General features: G+C 44.2%; 1 protein-coding gene across 3 annotated transcripts in view; it reads left to right on the forward strand.

Moving 5' to 3' along the window:
- Positions 1 to 23,152, forward strand: part of cpne2 (copine II) — a 108,144-nt gene extending 84,992 nt beyond the window's left edge. For all 3 annotated transcript variants that reach the window (XM_060923820.1, XM_060923822.1, XM_060923821.1), the window contains exons 15-16: positions 21,736 to 21,972; positions 22,556 to 23,152. In XM_060923820.1, coding sequence (XP_060779803.1) covers positions 21,736 to 21,972; positions 22,556 to 22,663 — 345 coding nt within the window. In that variant the 3' untranslated portion in view covers positions 22,664 to 23,152. The remainder of the gene's footprint in view (positions 1 to 21,735; positions 21,973 to 22,555) is intronic.
- Positions 23,153 to 23,286: the final 134 nt, after the last annotated feature.

The raw sequence follows: 23,286 nt of genomic DNA on the forward strand, positions 1-23,286 counted from the left end.
GGCACGAATAAAGGAGATTTCTGAGGATCTCAGAAAAAGCGTTGTTGATGCTCATCAGGCTGGAAAAGGTTATAAAACCATCTCTAAAGAATTTGGACTCCACCAATCCACAGTCAGACAGATTGTGTACAAATGGAGGAAATTCAAGACCATTGTTACCCTCCCCAGGAGTGGTCAACCAACAAAGATCACTCCAAGAGCAAGGTGTGTAATAGTCGGTGAGGTCACAAAGGACCCCAGGGTAACTTCTAAGTGACTGAAGGCCTCGCTCACATTGGATAATGTTAATGTTCATGAGTCCACCATCAGGAAAACACTGAACAACAATGGTGTGCATAGCAGGGTTGCAAGGAGAAAGCCACTGCTCTCCAAAAAGAACATTACTGCTCGTCTGCAGTTTGCTAAAGATCACGTGGACAAGCCAGAAGGCTATTGGAAAAATGTTTTGTGGACGGATGAGACCAAAATAGAACTTTATGGTTTAAATGAGAAGCGTTACGTTTGGAGAAAGAAAAACATTCCATTCCAGCATAAGAACCTTATCCCATCTGTGAAACATGGTGGTGGTAGTATCATGGTTTGGGCCTGTTTTGCTGCATCTGGGCCAGGACGGCTTGCCATCACTGATGGAACAATGAATTCTGAATTATACCAGAGAATTCTAAAGGAAAATGTCAGGACATCTGTCCATGAACTGAATCTCAAGAGAAGGTGGGTCATGCAGCAAGACAACGACCCTAAGCACAAAAGTCATTCTACCAAAGAATGGTTAAAGAAGAATAAAGTTAATGTTTTGGAATGGCCAAGTCAAAGTCCTGACCTTAATCCAATCGAAATGTTGTGGAAGGACCTGAAGCGAGCAGTTCATGTGAGGAAACCCACCAACATCCCAGAGTTGAAGCTGTTCTGTACGGAGGAATGGGCTAAAATTCCTCCAAGCCGGTGTGCAGGACTGATCAACAGTTAGCGGAAACGTTTAGTTGCAGTTATTGCTGCACAAGGAGGTCACACCAGATACTGAAAGCAAAGGTTCACATACTTTTGCCACTCACAGATATGTAATATTGGATCATTTTCCTCAATAAATAAATGACCAAGTATAATATTTTTGTCTCATTTGTTTAACTGGGTTCTCTTTATCTACTTTTAGGACTTGTGTGAAAACCTGATGATGTTTTAGGTCATATTTATGCAGAAATATAGAAAATTCTAAAGGGTTCACAAACTTTCAAGCACCACTGTACATCTAGTCCACTTTTTAGTTTTGAAGTATCCTACAATTACCCTTCTAGGTATACTATTAGTTTTCTAGACCTAACCCTTACCTCATGCACACTACCAGTAGACAACTTAAGTGTTTTGTACCTTAAGTTACAATGAAGTTATAAAGGTAAGAATTCACAAAATAACAACAGATACTCAGGATTAAGAACATATTCATTTTCTTTAAAAATCAAAATTTAAAGCAACATTGTATTAAATGCCAAAGTATAAAAACGTGGCAATGACAACTGAAATTGACACCCAAGCTCTAAAGAAGAAGAAATAAATTTAAAAAAAAATTTAATTATCCCACTCAGGAGAAATAAAAAAAATAAAAAATAAAAAACTTATATGGAACCACAGACATACCTAAGAGTCAGCAATGCACAACTACAGGGCAAGTACACGTAAACACAAGGCACAAATATTTTAATACTTTATTACACTTTTGTTAAGTATATCTTGATCAAAAGTTTAAGTATGAGCTTAATATACTTAGGCTTTTCTATAGACTTTTCAGAATAAGCCAAGTATACTTATGTATAACTTTAAAAGTAAACTGAAAGCATACTCTCTTATTTTTAGTTTAAAAGAAGTATATTAGAAGCACACTTGAATAAACATCTTTTTTGTAGGGGTTGGTTAAATTCAATGTTTTAGCACATCACATTATCAAGATCATACTGTTTGCTCATTTATTGCAAACTGTTTTTGTTGGACAGCACAGCCTGCATGAAAACCTCCTTTGAGGCCCAGGACACAGCCCCGATCGAAACAAAGTGAACCTGGGCTTTTATAGGCTTCTATGGCAGATACAAGAACAATGTTTTTAATAGGTGTTTTAATAGGAGGAAAGATTAATGCTCATTGGACAACAGGTTTGTAATAAGCCATCATGCCTGGATACTCTGCGTCTCTGAGGGCAGAGGTTTTTTGTTTTTGTTTTTTTCCTTCTTAATGTTCTACCTCATTAGATGTAACTCCCTTTGTCAGATTTAGCTGACAAAATTGTCAATTTTAGCTCGTTAGTTAGCAGTTTAGCTGCTTTTTAGCGCAACATGGCAGACACTATTAATTTTCCACCTGATTTTGAAAAGGTTTTTGATGCACTTACTTACACTGTGGGTGGCACGGTGGTGTAGTGGTTCGCACAGTTGTCTCACAGCAAGAAGGTTCTGGGTTCGAACCCAGCGGCTGGCGAGGGCCTTTCTGTGTGGAGTTTGCATGTTGTCTGCGTGGGTTTGCTCCGGTTTGCCCCACAATCCAAAGACATGTGGTCAGGTTAGTATGGGACGGCCTTGGGCTGAGGTGCCCTTGAGCGAGGCACCTAACTCCCAACTGCTCCCCGGGTGCTGTTAGCATGGCTGCTCACTGCTCTGGGTGTGTGTGTGCTCACTGCTCATGTGTGTGTTCACTGCTTCAGATGGGTTAAATGCAGAGAGGAAATTTCACAAGTGTGTGATGAATAAAGTTGTGCTTTTTTTCTTTTCCTTATAAAGAGAGACTGAGAATTGATTATTTTCTACATTGTAGAACAATCCTGAAGACATCAAAACTGTGAAATGACACATGGAACATATATGGGAAACAAACAAAAAGTGTTAACAAAAAATGTGTTTCATATTTTAGATTCTTCAGCATAGCCAGCGTTTACCTTGATGATGCTTTACACACTACTGGCGTTATCTTAACCAGCTTCATGAGGTTGTCACCTGGAATGCTTTTCAATTAACAGCTCTGCCTCGTCAAAAGTTAATTAGTGCAATTTCTTGCCTTCTTAATATGTTTGAGACCAAACAGTAAATAATAATACAGTAAATAGCTCTATTCCACAGCTGTACTAATCCATATTACGTCAAGAAGTGCTCAACTAAGTAAAGAGAAACGGCATCCATCATTACCTTAAGACATGAAGTGTCTCTTAATAAAAATCAAGAAAAAAACTTTGAATTAGAAAGTGTGTAAGGTGTGTAGATGCTGAAAAAGAAAGTAAACCAAGGAACTCGGTCCAGCTGGCTGATTAAATTGGCTATTATAATGACACATACAACCAATATAAGCCTCGATTTTTATATTTAAAAATATATCATATGTTATTTCGTTATGAATTAAGTGTTTTTTTTATTTCTGCTGACAGTGTATGTAAAAGACTGTACTTTCAAAAAGCGGTAGCAATGCCATAGCCAGGAAACCATTTTACTGAAATAAATCACCATGTGATCTGCAGAATGAAATCGATAACAGTCTGGTTCAGCTTCTAAAATTTCAGCTTATCAAACCAGATCTACCCTCCTTTTTCTCCTCCTGCAGTAAAACCTCCAGTATTTCATCGGCCATCACCTCGATATCCCTGAGCTCAGAGAGCGATGTTTCCATGGATACAGGAAGGGATGCAGAAGAAGTATGAAAACATTTGGGTAGAAATTTTTATTAAAGTCAAGACAAGTCAGGACACTGAGTATTCTTTATAATATTTAGCATCGCTAGCAGCTAGTAGCTTTCAAGCAGAAACAGGAAAAATCCTGTGGTTTAGCACCATAGCAACCAATATGATTAAACAAAGTGTAGAACTCTGAGCGGGTGGGTGGAGCACAGAAGTACGGCAGGCCAGAACCGAGTTTCCAAAACTCTTTATTTTTACACTTTTCAGTGCTATCACAATCTCCCAGCCACACAGACACGCACACACACATCAGTCGTCTGGTTGCGGAGAGAGCTCCCTTCCTCTGCTCTCTCTCTCCTTATATAGGGCGCGGTCACTGGGGAAGACACACAAACACAGGTTAACTGACATCAGGTGCAGTGATCCTGCCACTTACCTTCCCTGACTCCGCCCTCCGGTCACAGACTGATGCTTGACCACTCCCCCACTGACACATACCCCCACCGCCCGACTCAGGCCGGGCAGCCATCCGGCCCGGAGCCGACTCCCCCCCCCCCTTGACGGGAGAGGAAGTCCGCCATGACCATCTGCGCCCCTGGCCTGTGGACCACCTTGAAGTTAAAGGGCTGGAGTGCCAGATACCAACGGGTGATCCGCACATTGGCATCCTTCATGCAGTGGAGCCACTGGAGGGGCGCGTGGTCCGAACAGAGGGTGAAAGGGCACCCCAGCAGGTAGTAGCGGAGGGCGAGGACCGCCCACTTGATGGCTAGGCACTCCTTCTCTATCGTGCTGTAGCATCCCTCACGCACCAACAGCTTTCTGCTGATGTACAGCACTGGGCGATCCTCCCCCTCCACCTCCTGGGACAGAACAGCCCCCAGCCCTCTGTCCGATGCATCTGTCTGCAACATAAAGGGGAGAGAAAAGTCAGGGGAGTGTAACAGTGGCCCCCCACACAGTGCAGCCTTCACCTCAGAGAAAGCCCGCTGGCATTGCTTCGTCCACTTGACCGGATCTGGTGCCCCCTTTTTAGTGAGATCAGTCAGTGGGCTGGTGACATCCAAATAATTAGGTATAAACCTACGATAGTAGCCAGCCAGCCCCAGGAACTGTCTCACCCCCTTTTTGGTCTTGGGCCTCGGGCAGGCCGCAATCGCTGCTGTCTTATTAATTTGGGGATGCATTTGCCCATTGCCCAAGTGGAAGCCCAGATACCGTACTTCCACCCGCCCAATCGCACACTTCTTCAGGTTGGCTATGAGACCCTCTCGCCTCAGCGACCCAAGGACGGCCCTCAGGTGTTGCAGATGCCCCGGCCAGTCATTACTATAGATTATAATGTCATCCAAGTATGCGGCCGCATAGGTGGCGTGGGGGTGGAGGACCCTGTCCATAAGCCGCTGGAACGTAGTGGGCGCCCCAAACAGCCCAAAAGGAAGTGTGACAAATTGGTGTAAGCCAAACAGTGTGGAAAAGGCCGTTTTTTCTCGGGATAGTGGAGTCAAGGGGATCTGCCAATAACCCTTTGTCAAATCCAGTGTCGAATAAAAGCGAGCCGTGCCTAGTCGATCCAGCAACTCATCAATACGAGGCATTGGATATGCATCGAATTTAGACACCGCGTTGACTTTTCTATAGTCCACACAGAACCGGACCGACCCGTCGGCCTTGGGAACCAAGACCACCGGGCTGCTCCAGTCACTGTGGGACTCCTTGACGATGCCCATTTCGAGCATGGCCTCGAGTTCTTCCCGAACCACCTTTTTCTTGTGTTTGGGCAGCCTGTAAGGGCGGCTGCGCACTACCACCCCTGGGGGCGTCTCAATGTTGTGTTCTATGAGGCGGGTGTGGCCGGACAGGGGCGAGAACACATCCGAAAATTCAGTCTGCAACTGGGCAACCTCCATGAGTTGGGTCGGGGAGAGGTAAGCGATGTCAATGTTCCCTTTTGGACCTCCGGCCCCAGCTCCACCTTCTCCGGAACCACCGACACCAATGCCACGGGGACCTCCTCGTTCCAAAGTTTGAGCAGATTGAGGTGGTAAATCTGTAGCGCCCCACCCCTGTCCATTCGCCTCACCTCATAATCGACATCCCTGACTCGCTGTGTGACCTCAAAGGGTCCTTGCCACTTGGCGATCAATTTGGAGCTCGACGTAGGCAACAGTACGAGTACTTTATCTCCCGGTGCGAACTCCCTAAGGCACGTACCCCTGTCGTACAGGCGGATTTGCCGTTCTTGGGCCTGCCACAAATTCTCCTGGGTTAGGTGAGTGAGTGTGTGGAGTTTTGCGTGCAGGTCGATAACGTATTGAATTTCATTTTTGCTCGATGAAGGTCCCTCCTCCCAATTTTCCCGCAGGACATCTAGGATGCCACGTGGCTTACGCCCATATAATAATTCAAATGGGGAGAACCCCATGGAGGCTTGTGGGACCTCTCGCACTGCGAATAACAGGGGTTTGAGCCATTTATCCCAATTGCGTGCACCCTCGCGTACAAACTTTTTAATTTTGTTCTTGAGGGTGTGATTGAACCGTTCGACTAAGCTGTCCATTTGTGGGTGATAAACGCTGGTGTGGATCGGCTTAATTCCTAGTAACCCATACAGTTTGCGCAGTGTGCGTGACATAAACGAAGTGCCTTGATCAGTCAGAATCTCTTTGGGGATTCCGACTCGGGAGATGATGTGGAAGAGTGCTTCCACAATACTATGTGCTGAGATATTATGAAGAGGCACTGCTTCCGGGTATCGCGTTGCATAGTCCACCAGTACTAAAATAAAGTGATACCCTCATGTTGACCGGTCTAATGGCCCGACGAGATCCATCCCAATTCTTTCGAACAGGGTCTCGATTAATGGTAGAGGGCGCAAAGGCGCTTTTGGAATGGCCACGGGATTTACTAACTGGCATTCGCGGCACGCCGTACACCAACTACGGACATTGCCGCGAATCCCTGGCCAATAGAACCGGGCCATTATTTGGGCTAGTGTCTTATCCTGCCCTAAGTGTCCAGCCATGGGATTAAAGTGAGCTGCCTGGAATATATATTCCCGGTGGCTCATCTCATCTCATCTCATCTCATCTCATCTCATTATCTCTAGCCGCTTTATCCTTCTACAGGGTCACAGGCAAGCTGGAGCCTATCCCAGCTGACTACGGGCGAAAGGCGGGGTACACCCTGGACAAGTCGCCAGGTCATCACAGGGCTTCCCGGTGGCTCTTTGGGATCAAAAGTTGTGTGATTGGCTCCTTAGTCTGAGTGTCCTGCGTCACTCGGTATAATCTGTCCTTCACAATGGAAAAATAGGGGAAGGACGGGGTGGCGTTTGGCTGGAGCGTTTGACCATCGATGACTCTCACTTGGTCAAACGCATGCCACAGAGTCTCGTCTCGCAACTGCTCTAATGGAAAATCCGCGAGGGATTCCCCGAGAGAGGGAGGAGGAGCCTGCTGCTCCTCACTCTGACACGGTGATGACATAGACGGCTCTGTGACAGCTGCTCCTGCCAATGCCACACCGGGACCTCCCCCTGCTGAACTACGGCAGGCCCCACTCTTCACTAAATGAGTCATTAATTCCCGAAATCCCGGCCAATCAGTCCCCAAAATTATCGAGTGGGTAAGGCAAGGATTAACCGCCGCCTTTACTCTAAATTTCTCCCCTCGAAATAGAACATGGACCGACACTAAAGGGTAGTTGTGAACATCCCCGTGCACACACAACACCTTCACCAATTGTGCTCTCCCCAATGCCTCGTCTTGCACCAGGCTTTGGTGGATTGAGGTCTGATTACAGCCGGAGTCCACCAAAGCCTGATACATATCCCCTTGGATACTCACCGGTATGCGATACGCTCCGGCCCGATCGAGGGCAGTTCCTGGCGTGTCAGGGATCTGGACCACCGCGCCCACCTCCATTGCCGAGCACTGATGCTGGAGGTGCCCCGGCTCCCCGCAGCACCAGCAAACCGGCCCAGGCTCTCTCTCTGCACCGGTGCTCGGGGGCTCACTCACCTGAGGGGGGGAGAGACAGACACGGAAATGGGAAACGGGAGGGCACCGTGGGTGCAGCGGGCCGGCTGGGGTGGGGCTGGCCCCTGCCTCCGTGGTGGGGGAACGGGGCAAGGAACAGAAGGGGAGAGGGAGAGAGAGGAGAAGAGGAGATCTGCTGTCCTGCCGTTGGAACAGCCACCAAATGGTCCTCCGCCAGCTCGATGGCCTGATCCAGCGACGCCGGGCGATGGCACTGACTGGACCCACTCCGCGGTCCCTTTGGGAAGTCGGGCCATGAACTGCTCCAGTACCACCATATCGACGATTCCCTCGGCGTCGCAGTTGTCAGCCCTCAGCCACCGCCGGCAGGCATCCCGGAGTTGCTGGCCAAACACGAACGGCCAGCTGACCTCCTCTAGGCATAGAGCGCTGGCGTTGTTGTTCTGGGGTGCGCCCCACACGCTGGAGGACGGCCCGGCGCAGGTCTGCATAGACCAGCTGGCTGTCGGCGGGGAGCTGTAGCACGGCCAGCTGTGCCTCGCCCGTTAGCAGGGGGAGGAGGCGCACCACGCGCTGTTCCACCGGCCAGCCCAAGGCCTCTGCTGCTTGCTCAAAGAGCGCGAGTAAGGCCTCGGGGTTGTCGTGCGGGCCCATCTTAGTTAGGGTGAGGTGGGGAGGGCCCGTGGAGGTGGTGGACCCCGCCGACACGAGGAGGTGCCGGAACGCCTGACGATCTTCCTGTTGTGCCAGCACCAGGGCCTCGAACCTTTGCTCTTGCTCCTTTCGGAGGGCGACCAGCGCCTGGTGCTGGCTCTGTTGGGCCGTGGCGAGGGCGTGGATCAGGCCTGCGAAGGGGGAGGACTCCATGGGGCTGTTCTCCTCTGTGCTCCGGTCCCGGGTTTCGGCACCACTGTAGAACTCTGAGCGGGTGGGTGGAGCACAGAAGTACGGCAGGCCAGAACTGAGTTTCCAAAACTCTTTATTTTTACACTTTTCAGTGCTATCACAATCTCCCAGCCACACACACACACATCAGTCGTCTGGTTGGGGAGAGAGCTCCCTTCCTCTGCTCTCTCTCTCTCCTTATATAGGGCACGGTCACTGGGGAAGACACACAAACACAGGTTAACTGACATCAGATGCAGTGATTCTGCCACTTACCTTCCCTGACTCCGCCCTCCGGTCACAGACTGACGCTTGACCACGCCCCCGCTGCCACACAAAGCAAGTCGCATGTTTGTAACAATAATTTTGTTGACCTTTTTTGGTCATCATTACAATGGAATTACTACATAGATCAATGTTATTTGGGGTGTATATAATCAGCTGTGCTGTTTGTGTGTCATACTAACCATTCATGAATAACTATTTGGAACTGGCTTAAAATACAGTGTCTTGCAAAAGTATTCATCCCCCGTGGTGTTTGTCCTGTTTTGTCGCATTACAAGCTGGAATTAAAATGGATTTTTGGGGGGTTAGCACCATTTGATTTACCCAACATGCCTACAACTTTAAAGGTTCCCTTTTTTATTGTGACACAAACAATAATTAAGATGAAAAAAACAGAAATCTGGAGTGTGCATAAGTATTTACCCCCTTTCAAATGAAACCCCTAAATAAGAGCTGGTCCAAACAATTCACTTCATAAGTCACATAATTAGTTGATTAAGATCCACTTGTGTGCAATAAAAGTGTCACATGATCTGTCACATGATGTCTGTATAAATCAATTTGTTCTGGAAGGACCCTGACTCTGCAACACTACTAAGCAAGCAACATGAGAACCAAGGAGCACTCCAAACAGGTCAGAGACAAAGTTGTGGAGAACTACAGATCAGGGTTGGGTTATAAAAACATATCACAAACTTTGAATATCCCAGGGAGCACCATTAAATCCATTATAGCAAAATGGAAAGAATATGTCACCACTATGAACCTGACAAGAGAAGGCCGCCCAGCAAAACTCATAGACCGGGCACGGAGGGCATTAATCAGAGATGCAACAAAGACACCAATGACAACACTGAGGGAGCTGCAAAGATCCACAGTGGAGATGGGAGTATCTGTCCATAGGATCACTTTAAGCCATACATTCCACAGAGCAGGGCTTTATGGAAGAGTGGCCAGAAAAAAGTCATTGCTTAAAAAATCATGTTTGGAGTTTGCCCAACAGCATGTGGCAGACTCCCCAAACACATGGAAGAAGATTCTCTGGTCAAATGAGACAAAAATTGAACTTTTTGGCCATCATGGGAAACGCCATATGTGGCACAAACCTAACACCCTGAAAACACCATCCCTACAATGAAGCATGGTGGTGGCGGCATCATGCTGTGGGGATGTTTTTCATCTGCAGGGACAGGAAAGTTGGTCAGGACTGAAGGAACGATGGATGGCACTAAATACAGAGCAATTCTGGAGGAAAACCTGTTTGAGTCAGCTAGAGGTTTGAGGATGAAGGTTCATGTTCCAGCAGGGCAATGACCCTAAAAATACTGCTAAAGCTACACTGGAGTGGTTTAAAGGGAAACATTTATATGTCTTGGAATAGCCTAATCAAAGCCCAGACCTCAATCCAATTGAGAATCTGTGGCATAACTTGAAGATTGCTGTACACCAACGCAACCCATCTAACTTGAAGGAGTTGGAGCAGTTTTACCTTGAGGAATGGGCAAAAATCCCAGTAGCTAGATGTGCTAAGCTAACAGAGACATACCCCAAGAGACTTGCAGCTGTAATTGCAGCAAAAGGTGGCTCTACAAAGTATTGACTTTTTTTTGGGGGGGGGGGGGGGGGGGGGGAATACTTATGCACACTCCAGATTTCCGGGGGGGGTTCATCTTAATTATTGTTTGTGTCACAATAAAAAAAAACAATGTGTTGTAGGCATGTTGTGTAAATCAAATGGTTCTAACCCCCCAAAAATCCATTTTAATTCCAGCTTGTAATACTACAAAACAGGACAAACACCAAGGGGGATGAATACTTTTGCAAGGCACTGTACATCAGGGGGATTCAAACTAGAATCCACCCCTTAGCTACATCTCTGAGGGTTGGGGATATGTCCACAGCACGTCCAGAGCATGTTGCACCTATGAAAAGTAATTGTGGAGCAGAAAAGCTGTTTGCCTATTTATGTTGTTTTCCTGAGGACCGTAGGGAACCTTGAATCAGTGCCTGTGGGATCTATTGCTCATCACTTCACAGCATCACATCATTCCCAAAGAACAGGGAAGCATGGCCTTGGCCCTTTCTGCTGTTGTCGTCCCCCCCACGACCACATTGCACAAGCCAGCCTTTTGTTTAGCCCCCTGCGTTGTTAAACTAAAAAGGATTTTTAAAAAAGGTAATTTCTTTTCATTTTAGAATAATGAAAATGCCAGCCATTGAATGAGGCAACAAAACATTATAATTCACCAACCGGTGTACAAGGTTCCCATCTCGCTGCCCCCAACTGATTCTTTTAATTTTAGGCAACTTTCCAAGGCAAGGCAAGGCAAGTTTATTTATATAGCACATTTCATACACAATGGCAGTTCAATGTGCTTTACAGAAGTAAAAACAAAAACAGTAAACAATAGAGAAATAAAATTACATAAAATAATTTTATTTTTATTCTAAAACAATTAATTAAAAGAATTAAAAGAAAATAATAAGAATTAAACAATAGTAGAAATAAAATAATAAAATGAAGTAGTAGTTCAAATAGGAGGAGAAAAAAGAAACCAGCAGAATAGAATAAAGAATAAAATAGAATAAAGTTAAAGTAAATTTAAAACATGCAGAGAAAGTAAAGATTATAAAAAATGTAAAGAAGACAATATTAATTATTTAACAGAAAGCATCTGAAAACAGCTTGGTCTTTAACCTAGACTTGAAGCTGCCAACAGCAGGAGCATTTTTAATGTCCTCTGGCAGTTGGTTCCATAGCTGCACTGCATAGTAGCTAAAAGCTGCTTCACCATACTTTGTTTTAACAACAGGTTTTAATAGTAAATTTTTCTGTTTTGATCTGGTAGATCTGATTGGGTTAGGCCGCTGCAACATATCAGAGAGGTAATTGGGCCCTGTACCATTTAGAGATTTGTATACCAGCAGCAATGCTTTAAAGTCAATTCTGTAGCTTACTGGAAGCCAGTGAAAGAGTTGAAAGAGGAGCACGATCTGTTGTGGCATTTCTGTGTGGGTGGTGTAGGGCTGTATTTCAGAGCCCTTGCTGGTGTAGTGCTCCAGGACACTGATGAGCAAATGCAGTATGTCAGTGCAACAACAGCAGCAGTTGTGCAGCTGGCAAACAGATTCATTATCCCAGCATGCTGAGCAGAGGCAAAGCTCTGTTCTAAATCAAAGTGTCAAAGAAGTGCAACTGTGGAAAGCAGCAGGAGGAGGAAAAAGTGACAGTGTAAATTTCCCTCTCACACTTACACCCTCCCTCACTCTCTGCCTTCTGGAGGGTGAGTAGGGGAGGTTTCATCATGTGTCTCCCAACACACTTTCATATCTTCTAACTTCTTCCAAGCAGGGTTATGACGCTCGATTGAATGTTGTGATTCCTGATTTAACTTGTAATTTTAAGTGGATTCAGCATCTGCTCGGAGAAACAGCTGGTGCCTACAGGTTTGCAAGGTATTTGCTTACATTTGGTTCTGATATGTGAGTTTATTTTGTGCTTTGTGAGGCCTCAGAGGTAGAGGTACATTTCAACAACAGGGAGGCAGTCAGTCATATATACAGTATGTATTAAAGTCTTAAGACAAATACAATCATAGATCACACTGTATATCATTCTTATTAAAATTTGGAGTGGGAAAAATGTATTTCCTGTCTCTCAGAACTGTCTTTTAAGACACAATGGTATTTTAGCAAAAAACTGAATTTGAGGAGAAAATTCCTTAATACCAGTGAAATTATCTTGCTGCATGGACGGATAATTTCACTTGACATCTTGGAATAAGTTGGTTATAATCTAAAACTAGTTTTAATAATCTCAAAATGGGTGTCTTGTATTCTTCTACACTGCAAAAAGGATAAGTTAAAATATCTTGAGTACAGTTGAAACGATCTATCATTTCCTATTAGAAGAATACAAGACACCACCTCTGAGATTATTAAAACTACTTCTAGATTGTGACCAACTTATTCCAAAATGTCTTGTCAAATAAAATTATCTGTCCATGCAGCAAGATAATTTCACAAGTGTTAAGGAATTTTCTCCTCAAATTCAGTTTTCAATTTTTTGCAGTGCTCCCGTATGTCATTTCACTGTTAAAGCTAGGGTAGGTAATGTTGGACAAACCAGCATAAAATGCTAGATTTTGAAAGTAACCAACTAAAAAATCCCACCCCTTCCCTTCAGGGTTCCCTCCAAAGCCACTCCTCCAAAGCACCTGAACGCACACTGCCTGATTCCTGCTGGAGCACAAGTCCATGAGAGAAAGTGTTGGCGTGTGGAAGGCGGGGGTAGGGAAATAGGGGTTGGGGGCGGAGTACATAATTTGTCATATCCAAATACTGTATGTCTCATTCACATACAAGAAAACACCGAACATTATCATAATAGGGGCGGCACGGTGGTGTAGTGGTTAGCGCTGTCGCCTCACAGCAAGAAGGTCCGGGTTCGAGCCCCGTGGCCGGCGAGGGCCTTTCTGTGCGGAGTTTGCATGTTCTCCCCGTGGGTTTCCTCCGGGTGCTCCGGTTTCCCCCACAGTCCAAAGACATGCAGGTTAGGTTAACTGGTGACTCTAAATTGACCGTAGGTGTGAATGTGAGTGTGAATGGTTGTCTGTGTCTATGTGTCAGCCCTGTGATGACCTGGCGACTTGTCCAGGGTGTACCCCGCCTTTCACCCGTAGTCAGCTGGGATAGGCTCCAGCTTGCCTGCGACCCGGCTAGAGATAATGAGATGAGATGAGATTATCATAATAAATATAAACAAGGCATTTGTTAGTACTCCCAATGAGCTCGCTAACTTTACGAGTATCATCATAGTCACTGCCAAACCATGTTTGGTTGACTTGGAGCAGTAGGGTGATCAGTTCCTTTCTGCACACTCACACACCTATGGGCAATTTAGAGTAGCCAGTTAACCTACTGCATGCCTTTGGGGGAAACCGGAGCACCCGGAGAACATGCAAACTCCACACAGAAAAGCCCCCATCAGCCACTGGGCTTGAACCCAGAACCTTTTTGCTGTGAGGTACAGTACTAACCACTACATCACCATACCGCCCAACTTTACCAATATATCTGCAATATGTCTGCCTAGCCTTGTACAACCCCGATTCCAAAAAAGTTGGGACAAAGTACAAATTGTAAATAAAAATGGAATGCAATGATGTGGAAGTTTCAAAATTCCATATTTTATTCAGAATAGAACATAGATGACATATCGAATGTTTAAACTGAGAAAATGTATCATTTAAAGAGAAAAATTAGATGATTTTAAATTTCATGACAACACCACATCTCAAAAAAGTTGGGACAAGGCCATGTTTACCACTGTGAGACATCCCCTTTTCTCTTTACAACAGTCTGTAAACGTCTGGGGACTGAGGAGACAAGTTGCTCAAGTTTAGGGATAGAAATGTTAACCCATTCTTGTCTAATGTAGGATTCTAGTTGCTCAACTGTCTTAGGTCTTTTTTGTCGTATCTTCCGTTTTATGATGCGCCAAATGTTTTCTATGGGTGAAAGATCTGGACTGCAGGCTGGCCAGTTCAGTACCCGGACCCTTCTTCTACGCAGCCATGATGCAGTAATTGATGCAGTATGTGGTTTGGCATTGTCATGTTGGAAAATGCAAGGTCTTCCCTGAAAGAGACGTCATCTGGATGGGAGCATATGTTGCTCTAGAACCTGGATATACCTTTCAGCATTGATGGTGTCTTTCCAGATGTGTAAGCTGCCCATGCCACACGCACTAATGCAACCCCATACCATCAGAGATGCAGGCTTCTGAACTGAGCGCTGATAACAACTTGGGTCATCCTTCTCCTCTTTAGTCCGAATGACACGGCGTCCCTGATTTCCATAAAGAACTTCAAATTTTGATTCATCTGACCACAGAACAGTTTTCCACTTTGCCACAGTCCATTTTAAATGAGCCTTGGCCCAGAGAAGACGTCTGCGCTTCTGGATCATGTTTAGATACGGCCTCTTCTTTGAACTATAGAGTTTTAGCTGGCAACGGCGGATGGCACGGTGAATTATGTTCACAGATAATGTTCTCTGGAAATATTCCTGAGCCCATTTTGTGATTTCCAATACAGAAGCATGCCTGTATGTGAGCAGTGCCGTCTAAGGGCCCGAAGATCACGGGCACCCAGTATGGTTTTCCGGCCTTGACCCTTACGCACAGAGATTCTTCCAGATTCTCTGAATCTTTTGATGATATTATGCACTGTAGATGATGATATGTTCAAACTCTTTGCAATTTTACACTGTCGAACTCCTTTCTGATATTGCTCCACTATTTGTCGGCGCAGAATTAGGGGGATTGGTGATCCTCTTCCCATCTTTACTTCTGAGAGCTGCTGCCACTCCAAGATGCTCTTTCTATACCCAGTCATGTTAATGACCTATTGCCAATTGACCTAATGAGTTGCAATTTGGTTCTCCAGCTGTTCCTTTTTTGTACCTTTAACTTTTCCAGCCTCGTATTGCCCCTGTCCCAACTTTTCTGAGATGTGTTGCTGTCATGAAATTTCAAATGAGCCAGTATTTGGCATGAAATTTCAAAATGTCTCACTTTCAACATCTGATATGTTGTCTATGTTCTATTATGAATACAATATCAGTTTTTGAAATTTATAAATTATTGCATTCCATTTTTATTTACAATTTGTACTTTGTCCCAACTTTTTTGGAATCGGGGTTGTAAAAGACTCTGGTCATATGCAGTGAGTGCACAGGCAGAATGCAAACAGGTAAATTATTTTTCTCTTTATTGTCAGAGCATTTGACTCGGGATGTAAAGAGAATTTCAAGAAACCTAACAAAAGTGCTTCTAAAATAAATTACCTCCCCTAGCCTTAAAGCACATAAGGCTTTGCCATAAAGCTTAGAAGTTGAACTTCAAAAAATATATTACTACTCCATTTCATGTATGTTTAAACACTCACTAAATGTCTGTTTAGTAAAAGGAACAGAAAAGCGACAGAAGTGTAAGAACACGGAACATTTTCTTGTGAGAAGGACAGTGTGACTTGGGTGGAAAGGACGTGTAAGGATGCTTTCACACTTGGGGGGAGCAATGGCCACAGCACCTTTTGTGCTGATATAACAAAGTAGCTTACGAGACGTGCACACTGTAACCATAACAACACTCTTAACGGTTCTGGCTTGTATTGGCTAACTAATCAGCATGCAAACAACCTCCTTATCATCAGAGTTAAACCAATTATTATTATTATTATTATTATTATTATTATTATTATTATTATTAAATCTAATCTAGATTAGGGTGGTTAATTAGCTGAGATGAACTAGGACTGATAAGAGCATTGTTATGGTTACTGTGTGTGTGTGTGTGTGTGTGTGTGTGTGTGTGTGTGTGTGTGTGTGTGTGTGTGTGAGCCTCCCCTCCCATGTTAGCATCAAAGATATGGGAGGGGAAAGTGTGAAAGAACACTAGTGTATCTGTTTGTGCATCAGTGTCATTACTAGCCTCCTTCTGATGGACAGTTTGACGTTCAGTGAGAAACAAAGTTTTTACTATATGGAAAACTTGCTGTCATGTTTGATTGATATCCACTGAAAAACAATGTCCCTCATTCATCAATGTTGCACATGGTCAAAGCTAATGCTAAACAAGTATACACAAATTCTACAGACAGTTTCTTTATTCAGCAGTTTCATCTTTGGCAGCTGGTCAGGGTGTGTATACATTTGAGCATCACATATTAACAAGCTGAAAAATGCTTCATTTTGAGTTAAATAATCAAAATCATTTTCGTCGGTATTTATAGCAAGTATAAGTAGTACGATAAATAGCAGAGAGCTTTGATAATCACAGCTGCTCACACAGGAACCTCGTACTAAAATATAATAAATGCAGTTTAGTGTCATGTGAATCAAAATGCTCTGATGTGGATATTCAACAGCTCATTAGTCTTTCAGTTGAGTAACCAGAGTTTGCCCAAGAGACACCACCAACAGCTGCCTTAGATGTGGGGTTTGGGGCAGATGAGCTGTTTATCATACATTTTCTGAGGTTATTGAAACACTCCAGACATGATTTCATTCAATTTTGGAGTATGCATTTCATACTTTGCTGATTATGATTTTGTGTGATTATTTTCATCAAGTAGTTAGTTTATATGAAATTTGTCTGTTGTTCAGGATGGAAACTTGGCGAATATAGTCTTATAAATAAAAGCTTTCATTAAGTCTGACCAGTTAATCTAACCTACAGTACACTACCGTTCAAAAGTTTGGTGTCACTTTGAAATGTCCTTATTTTTGAAAGAAAAGCACTGTTCTTTTCACTGAAGATCACTTTAAACTAATCAGAAATCCACTCTATACATTGCTAATGTGGTAAATGACTATTCTAGCTGCAAATGTCTGGTTTTTGGTGCAATATCTCCATAGGTGTATAGAGGCCCATTTCCAGCAACTCTCACTCCAGTGTTCTAATGGTACAATGTGTTTGCTCATTGCCTCAGAAGGCTAATGGAGGATTAGAAAACCCTTGTACAATCATGTTAGCACAGCTGAAAACAGTTGAGCTCTTTAGAGAAGCTATAAAACTGACCTTCCTTTGAGCAGATTGACTTTCTGGAGCATCACATTTGTGGGGTCGATTAAATGCTCAAAATGGCCAGAAAAATGTCTTGACTATATTTTCTATTCATTTTACAACTTATGGTGGTAAATAAAAGTGTGACTTTTCATGGAAAACACAAAATTGTCTGGGTGACCCCAAACTTTTGAACGGTAGTGTATGTGTTGTGAAATGAATAAAAATTTAACCATAAACTCACTTAACTCTAAGTCAACTTCATTGTAATGTACTTTTTCTCTCTCCATATTTAGTTCTTTCCTCAGAGTGTCAATAAACGGGTTGGATGTAAGTGCAGAAGAGTTTATTATAAAAGCAACGATCAGGTATACAGTCCAATACGGCAGGCAGAAATCATGAACAGTAAACAGGCAATGGGTCAAGTGAGGCACAAACAGACTATCCAAGGCACAGACAAAAGCAGAATCCAAAAAAACAAGGAAGAGGGATCAGGAAACCAGGAGAACAATATGACAACAAGGCTCGGTAATGTGTCACTAACAATGCAATACTTCGCAACTTGAGTGAGTCTTCAGTGTCTTTGTATGAGTGCGCTGATTGTGCCTTAATCCGAGGCAAGTGTGCATCATTAGAGGTGCGCACTGTTCAGAGCGCGCTTGAGAGTCACTTCGTTGCACGTGCTGTCTAGAGAAAGTCTGTTGTGTGCGCAGGTGTGACCCAGAGTTTAATAACCTGCTGAATGCTTTGAATGAATCACTATTGCAACACCTGTGTAAATTGGGGGCATTTTATATAAATGAAATTTACTATATAGACACAAGTGTTTTACTGGGAAAAACGCCACTCGTATTTTTCATGCAAGCTACATCCGGGACATTGAGTAACATCTCATTCTCATCTCATCATCTCTAGCCGCTTTATCCTTTTCTACAGGGTCACAGGCAAGCTGGAGCCTATCCCAGCTGACTACGGGCAAAAGGCGGGGTACACCCTGGACAAGTCGCCAGGTCATCACAGGGCTGACATATAGACACAGACAACCATTCACACTCACACCTACAGTCAATTTAGAGTCACCAGTTAACCTAACCTGCATGTCTTTGGACTGTGGGGGAAACCAGAGCACCCGGAGGAAACCCACGCGGACACGGGGAGAACATGCAAACTCCGCACAGAAAGGCCCTCGCCGGCCACAGGGCTCGAACCCAGACCTTCTTTCTGTGAGGCGACAGCGCTAACCACTACACCACCATGCCGCTGAATCGATGAAATGTTTTAATAAATTTGAGTACTTTTTGTTTGTGAATGTGTCTATAGAATAAAAAGAAAATCACATGTTGGCTTGAAGATATGAAGTTTATCTTCTCGTGTTGAACAACTCGCATTTCGGATCTGAGCGACATAGTTCCTGATATCTTCACTCTCATGACGTCAGTTCCAGTGTTTTCCTGCTGACTGGACACACATTGTCAAAATGGCAAACCGGTTTAAAATGAAAATCCTTTTGATTAACTTGCGTGTTTTTTGTGGGTTTGTCTATATAATAAAAAGAATATTACACGGTGGTGCAAAGATATGAAGTTTATCTTCTTGTATTGAAAAATTATCTTGCTCATTCGCTTTGCTCACTCGTGAATATGTTCACCACTCGAACATAAACTTCATATAATTGCGCCACTGTGTAATATCCTCTATGTATATAATGGTAAATTGGAGCTGTACGCATAGGATATGTAAATGATAGGGCAGCACGGTGGTGTAGTGGTTAGTACTGTCGCCTCACAGCAAGAAGGTTCTGGGTTTGAGCCCACTGGCTGACAGGGCCTTTCTGTGCGGAGTTTGCATGTTCTCGTCGTGTCCGCGTGGGTTTCCTCCGGGTGCTCCGGTTTCCCCCACAGTCCAAAGACATGCAGGTTAGGTTAACTGGTGACTCTAAATTGACCGTAGGTGTGAATGTGAGTGTGAATGGTTGTCTGTGTCTATGTGTCAGCCCTGTGATGACCTGGCGACTTGTCCAGGGTGTACCCCGCCTTTCGCCCGTAGTCAGCTGGGATAGGCTCCAGCTTTCTGGCGACCCTGCACAGGATAAGCAGTTACGGATCATGGATGGATGGAAATGAGAGTCAGCTCCTAAGTGGTGCAACAGAAGAGCTTCTACCCTATTGTCAGGAATTTGAAAGTTCAATTCTTGATGATGCCACACCCATCCTTTATTGGGAGCCAAGGAAGCAAGATTGGTTGTGTATGCTAATCACATTATTAATCACAAAAATCCTGGCCAATCACAGGTGTCTGTAAATTCATGTATGTGGAAGAGGGCAGATGGTGCGTTCCTCAGAGCGCCCTGTGATGCTGTATGAGCAGCAGTTTGAAAAGATGCGGTTGGCTGTCTTTGTATGTTACATGTGTTAGCCCTCATTCTGCCTGTTTGATAGCTGTCATGTGATAGACTAGAGCTGGCTGGTGGGTGGGACTCGGTGAACAAATTCACGAGAAAAATGATCCACATAGTTCAAGCTGATTCACCATTTGAGCTCAAATCATGATTAGTTTTGATGTCTGAGTTCTATGAATCAAATGCAGATTTGTTTACATGCCATTCCCTGCACTCAAATTTGCACACGTTTGGATGCAACTGTAATGAATAAGGGATATTCTGCATGGATTTGCTTTTAAAGAAGGACATTTTGAATCTGTGCCCAAATTAAATTCAAGCCTTGAAATGCAGTAGTCTCGTAGGTATTGCATTACACTGCGCAGTGCTTCAAACCATTAAGTCGTTTACATTACTGTCTCACTGTATGAGCTAAGAACTAATACAACAAAGTCTGTCGTGCAGCTTTAGATTTATGTTATTGCTCTGAGATTTGAAGTCATACGGGGAGGGAAGGTTGATAGAGATCCATCTCTCTGTCTCATGCCCCCTGGGTTTCTGCAAAGCAACAGCAAAGCTGAGCATATACATAGATGTCTCCTGCAAGTGTGTGACGCTGAGAAAAGTTTGTTACGTAATTATTTTTAAATATCGCGTTATAAATATCTCATCTCATCTCATTATCTCTAGCCGCTTTATCCTTCTACAGGGTCGCAGGCAAGCTGGAGCCTATCCCAGCTGACTACGGGCGAAAGGCGGGGTACACCCTGGACAAGTCGCCAGGTCATCACAGGGCTGACACATAGACACAGACAACCATTCACACTCACATTCACACCTACGGTCAATTTAGAGTCACCAGTTAACCTAACCTGCATGTCTTTGGACTGTGGGGGAAACCGGAGCACCCGGAGGAAACCCACGCGGACACGGGGAGAACATGCAAACTCCACACAGAAAGGCCCTCGCCGGCCACGGGGCTCGAACCCGGACCTTCTTGCTGTGAGGCGACAGTGCTGACCACTACACCACCGTGCCATGACTTCAAGTATATAAATATCCATAATCTAAACATATTTTATTTAGTGTTTTGCATGAACACACTAAGTAAGTGCTGTTTTATTGAATGTGCTCGTATTTATGGTGAACAGTGAACTGAATGAATCAGTTTGCAACTAATGAATGTGAAAGTGAGCGTCGCTCACTCTGGCACCAGGAGTAGGGAGACTCCAAGTAGACTCCAAGAGCTTTCTAATGGTAGATGGAGTTGATATTTTTAATTGCTGATCATGGGCGGCATGGTGGTGTAGTGGTTAGCACTGTCAACTCACAGCAAGAATGTTCTGAGTTCGAGTCCTGTGGCCGGCGAGGGCCTTTCTGTGCGGAGTTTGCATGTTCTCCCCGTGTCCGCGTGGGTTTCCTCCGGGTGCTCCGGTTTCCCCCACAGTCCAAAGACATGCAGGTTAGGTTAACTGGTGACTCTAAATTGACCGTAGGTGTGAATGTGAGTGTGAATGGTTGTCTGTGTCTATGTGTCAGCCCTGTGATGACCTGGCGACTTGTCCAGGGTGTACCCCGCCTTTCGCCCGTAGTCAGCTGGGATAGGCTCCAGCTTGCCCTGCACAGGATAAGCGGTTACGGATAATGGATGGATGGAATTGCTGGTCATTCAGAGCAGCTTAGTAAAAACTTTGGAAGAAATGAATGTGAACTATGACCATGAACAAGTTCGTTTTTAATTTGTATGAACTGAACTTTGAGGTAGCTCTTGTTAAATTTCAACTTACACGACACCTATTGTATTATTATAATCATTATTTTTCTAATCATAAAATTGTTTCAGGGTTGGCGGACTGTTCTTTTAAACACATATCCTAAGTACTAAAATATTTATTTGTCAGCTGCCATAAGTGAATAATTTATACCTTTATTTATCTCATGCCACATTCTCTGTTCTTTCTGTGAACTGCAGCAATACTTCACGTTGCTGATCATTACTGATGGCGTGATCAGTGACATGGACGAGACACGCCATGCCATAGTACAAGCTGCCAAACTGCCCATGTCCATCATTATTATTGGAGTGGGCAATGCCGACTTTGCAGCAATGGAATTTCTGGATGGAGACAGCAGCGTACTACGTTCCTACACTGGAGAAGAGGCAGTCAGGGACATCGTACAGTTTGTCCCATTCAGGGACTTCCGCAATGTTGAGTACTCATTCTCTCTCTTTTTTTTTTTTCTGGTGAAATTTCTTTCTGTATTGTTTCAACCATAAGCTCCCACTTCTACTTCATAAGCTCTTCCATCCCTGATATTGTTATGTAAGGACACGTTTTTGCACACGGCTTTTATGCACATTATTGTTGCTGAGACAGGTTACAGGTCACTGCACTATGGTGTTATGCTGTCAATATTACAGCATGTAATTTGACCTTAAGGTGTTGGCTTACTCATTTAATCAATACTGTGGGCGCTACGAGGCTGAGTGTGGTGGCTCGCTGTTCTGGATCAGCTCCAGAGCTTTGTGTGGGAGTAGGAGTGGGTGTTTTGCAGACCACGTGACTTCCTCAACAGTGCGAGAGCGCGGACACAATGCTCCCTGCGGCATCCTTCGCCACAAATTGAAATTCATTTCAAGCACTGAGCGCGTTCACCACTTCATTACCCAATCAGTGCATCTGCCTCAGAGTTAGAATTGATCACAGCTTCAGGAACCTAACAATCAATCCTTATTTCTGGAATGGCATCAACTGATGTACGTTATATGTTTGTGTTTGCTTTTCTCACAGGCCCCGAAGGAAACTTTAGCCAAATCAGTATTGGCCGAGCTGCCTCAACAGGTTACCCAGTATTTCAAACAGAGGAACCTGTCACCTAGAAACACGATGCCGGAGTGAAAGCTTGAAGCTCACACTGCATGTTGCCAAAATCTACTTACTGTTTACAGAAAAAAAATCCTTGACCATTCTGAAGGACAAAGCGCATGCCTTTCTATAAATAATTGTTTTTAATATAAATAAATGTTTTTATTTATTGGTTTTACATATGCCAAGTTCTAAAACAAGATGCAATGTAAGGTTATGTGTGTGTATATGTGCGTCAGACACTAACTCCTCTAACGCAGGGGTTCTCAATTCCAGCCCTCAGACGAACGGAGAACTAGACAGGAGGATCCTCTGCTAAATATTCAGAGGGGCCGAAAACCTTTTGAATGTATATTTGTGTGTTTTAAGAGATTATCTTTCATAATTGTAATCTTTTCTGTAGTGCTTTGTAATTTGTCAGTTGTATAGTATTATGGTCAAGGTGATGGATTTTGCTTTTATACAGTTTGGTCAGTCTTTTTTGTTACAGTACTCAGGTCAATAAATTTCACTTGAGGTGTTGCTAGCAGTGAAGCACGTGTCCTGAGACCACATCACATCACATCACATCACGTGTGCATCCTCAGCGAGGTTTTTAACCTATAGTCATGTGTTTATAGAATGTTTAATGGCGTATGCAGAGCACACTTCTGCAA

This window comes from Neoarius graeffei, chromosome 6, assembly GCF_027579695.1.
Source record: "Neoarius graeffei isolate fNeoGra1 chromosome 6, fNeoGra1.pri, whole genome shotgun sequence".
In the NCBI taxonomy this organism is placed as follows: domain Eukaryota; kingdom Metazoa; phylum Chordata; class Actinopteri; order Siluriformes; family Ariidae; genus Neoarius; species Neoarius graeffei.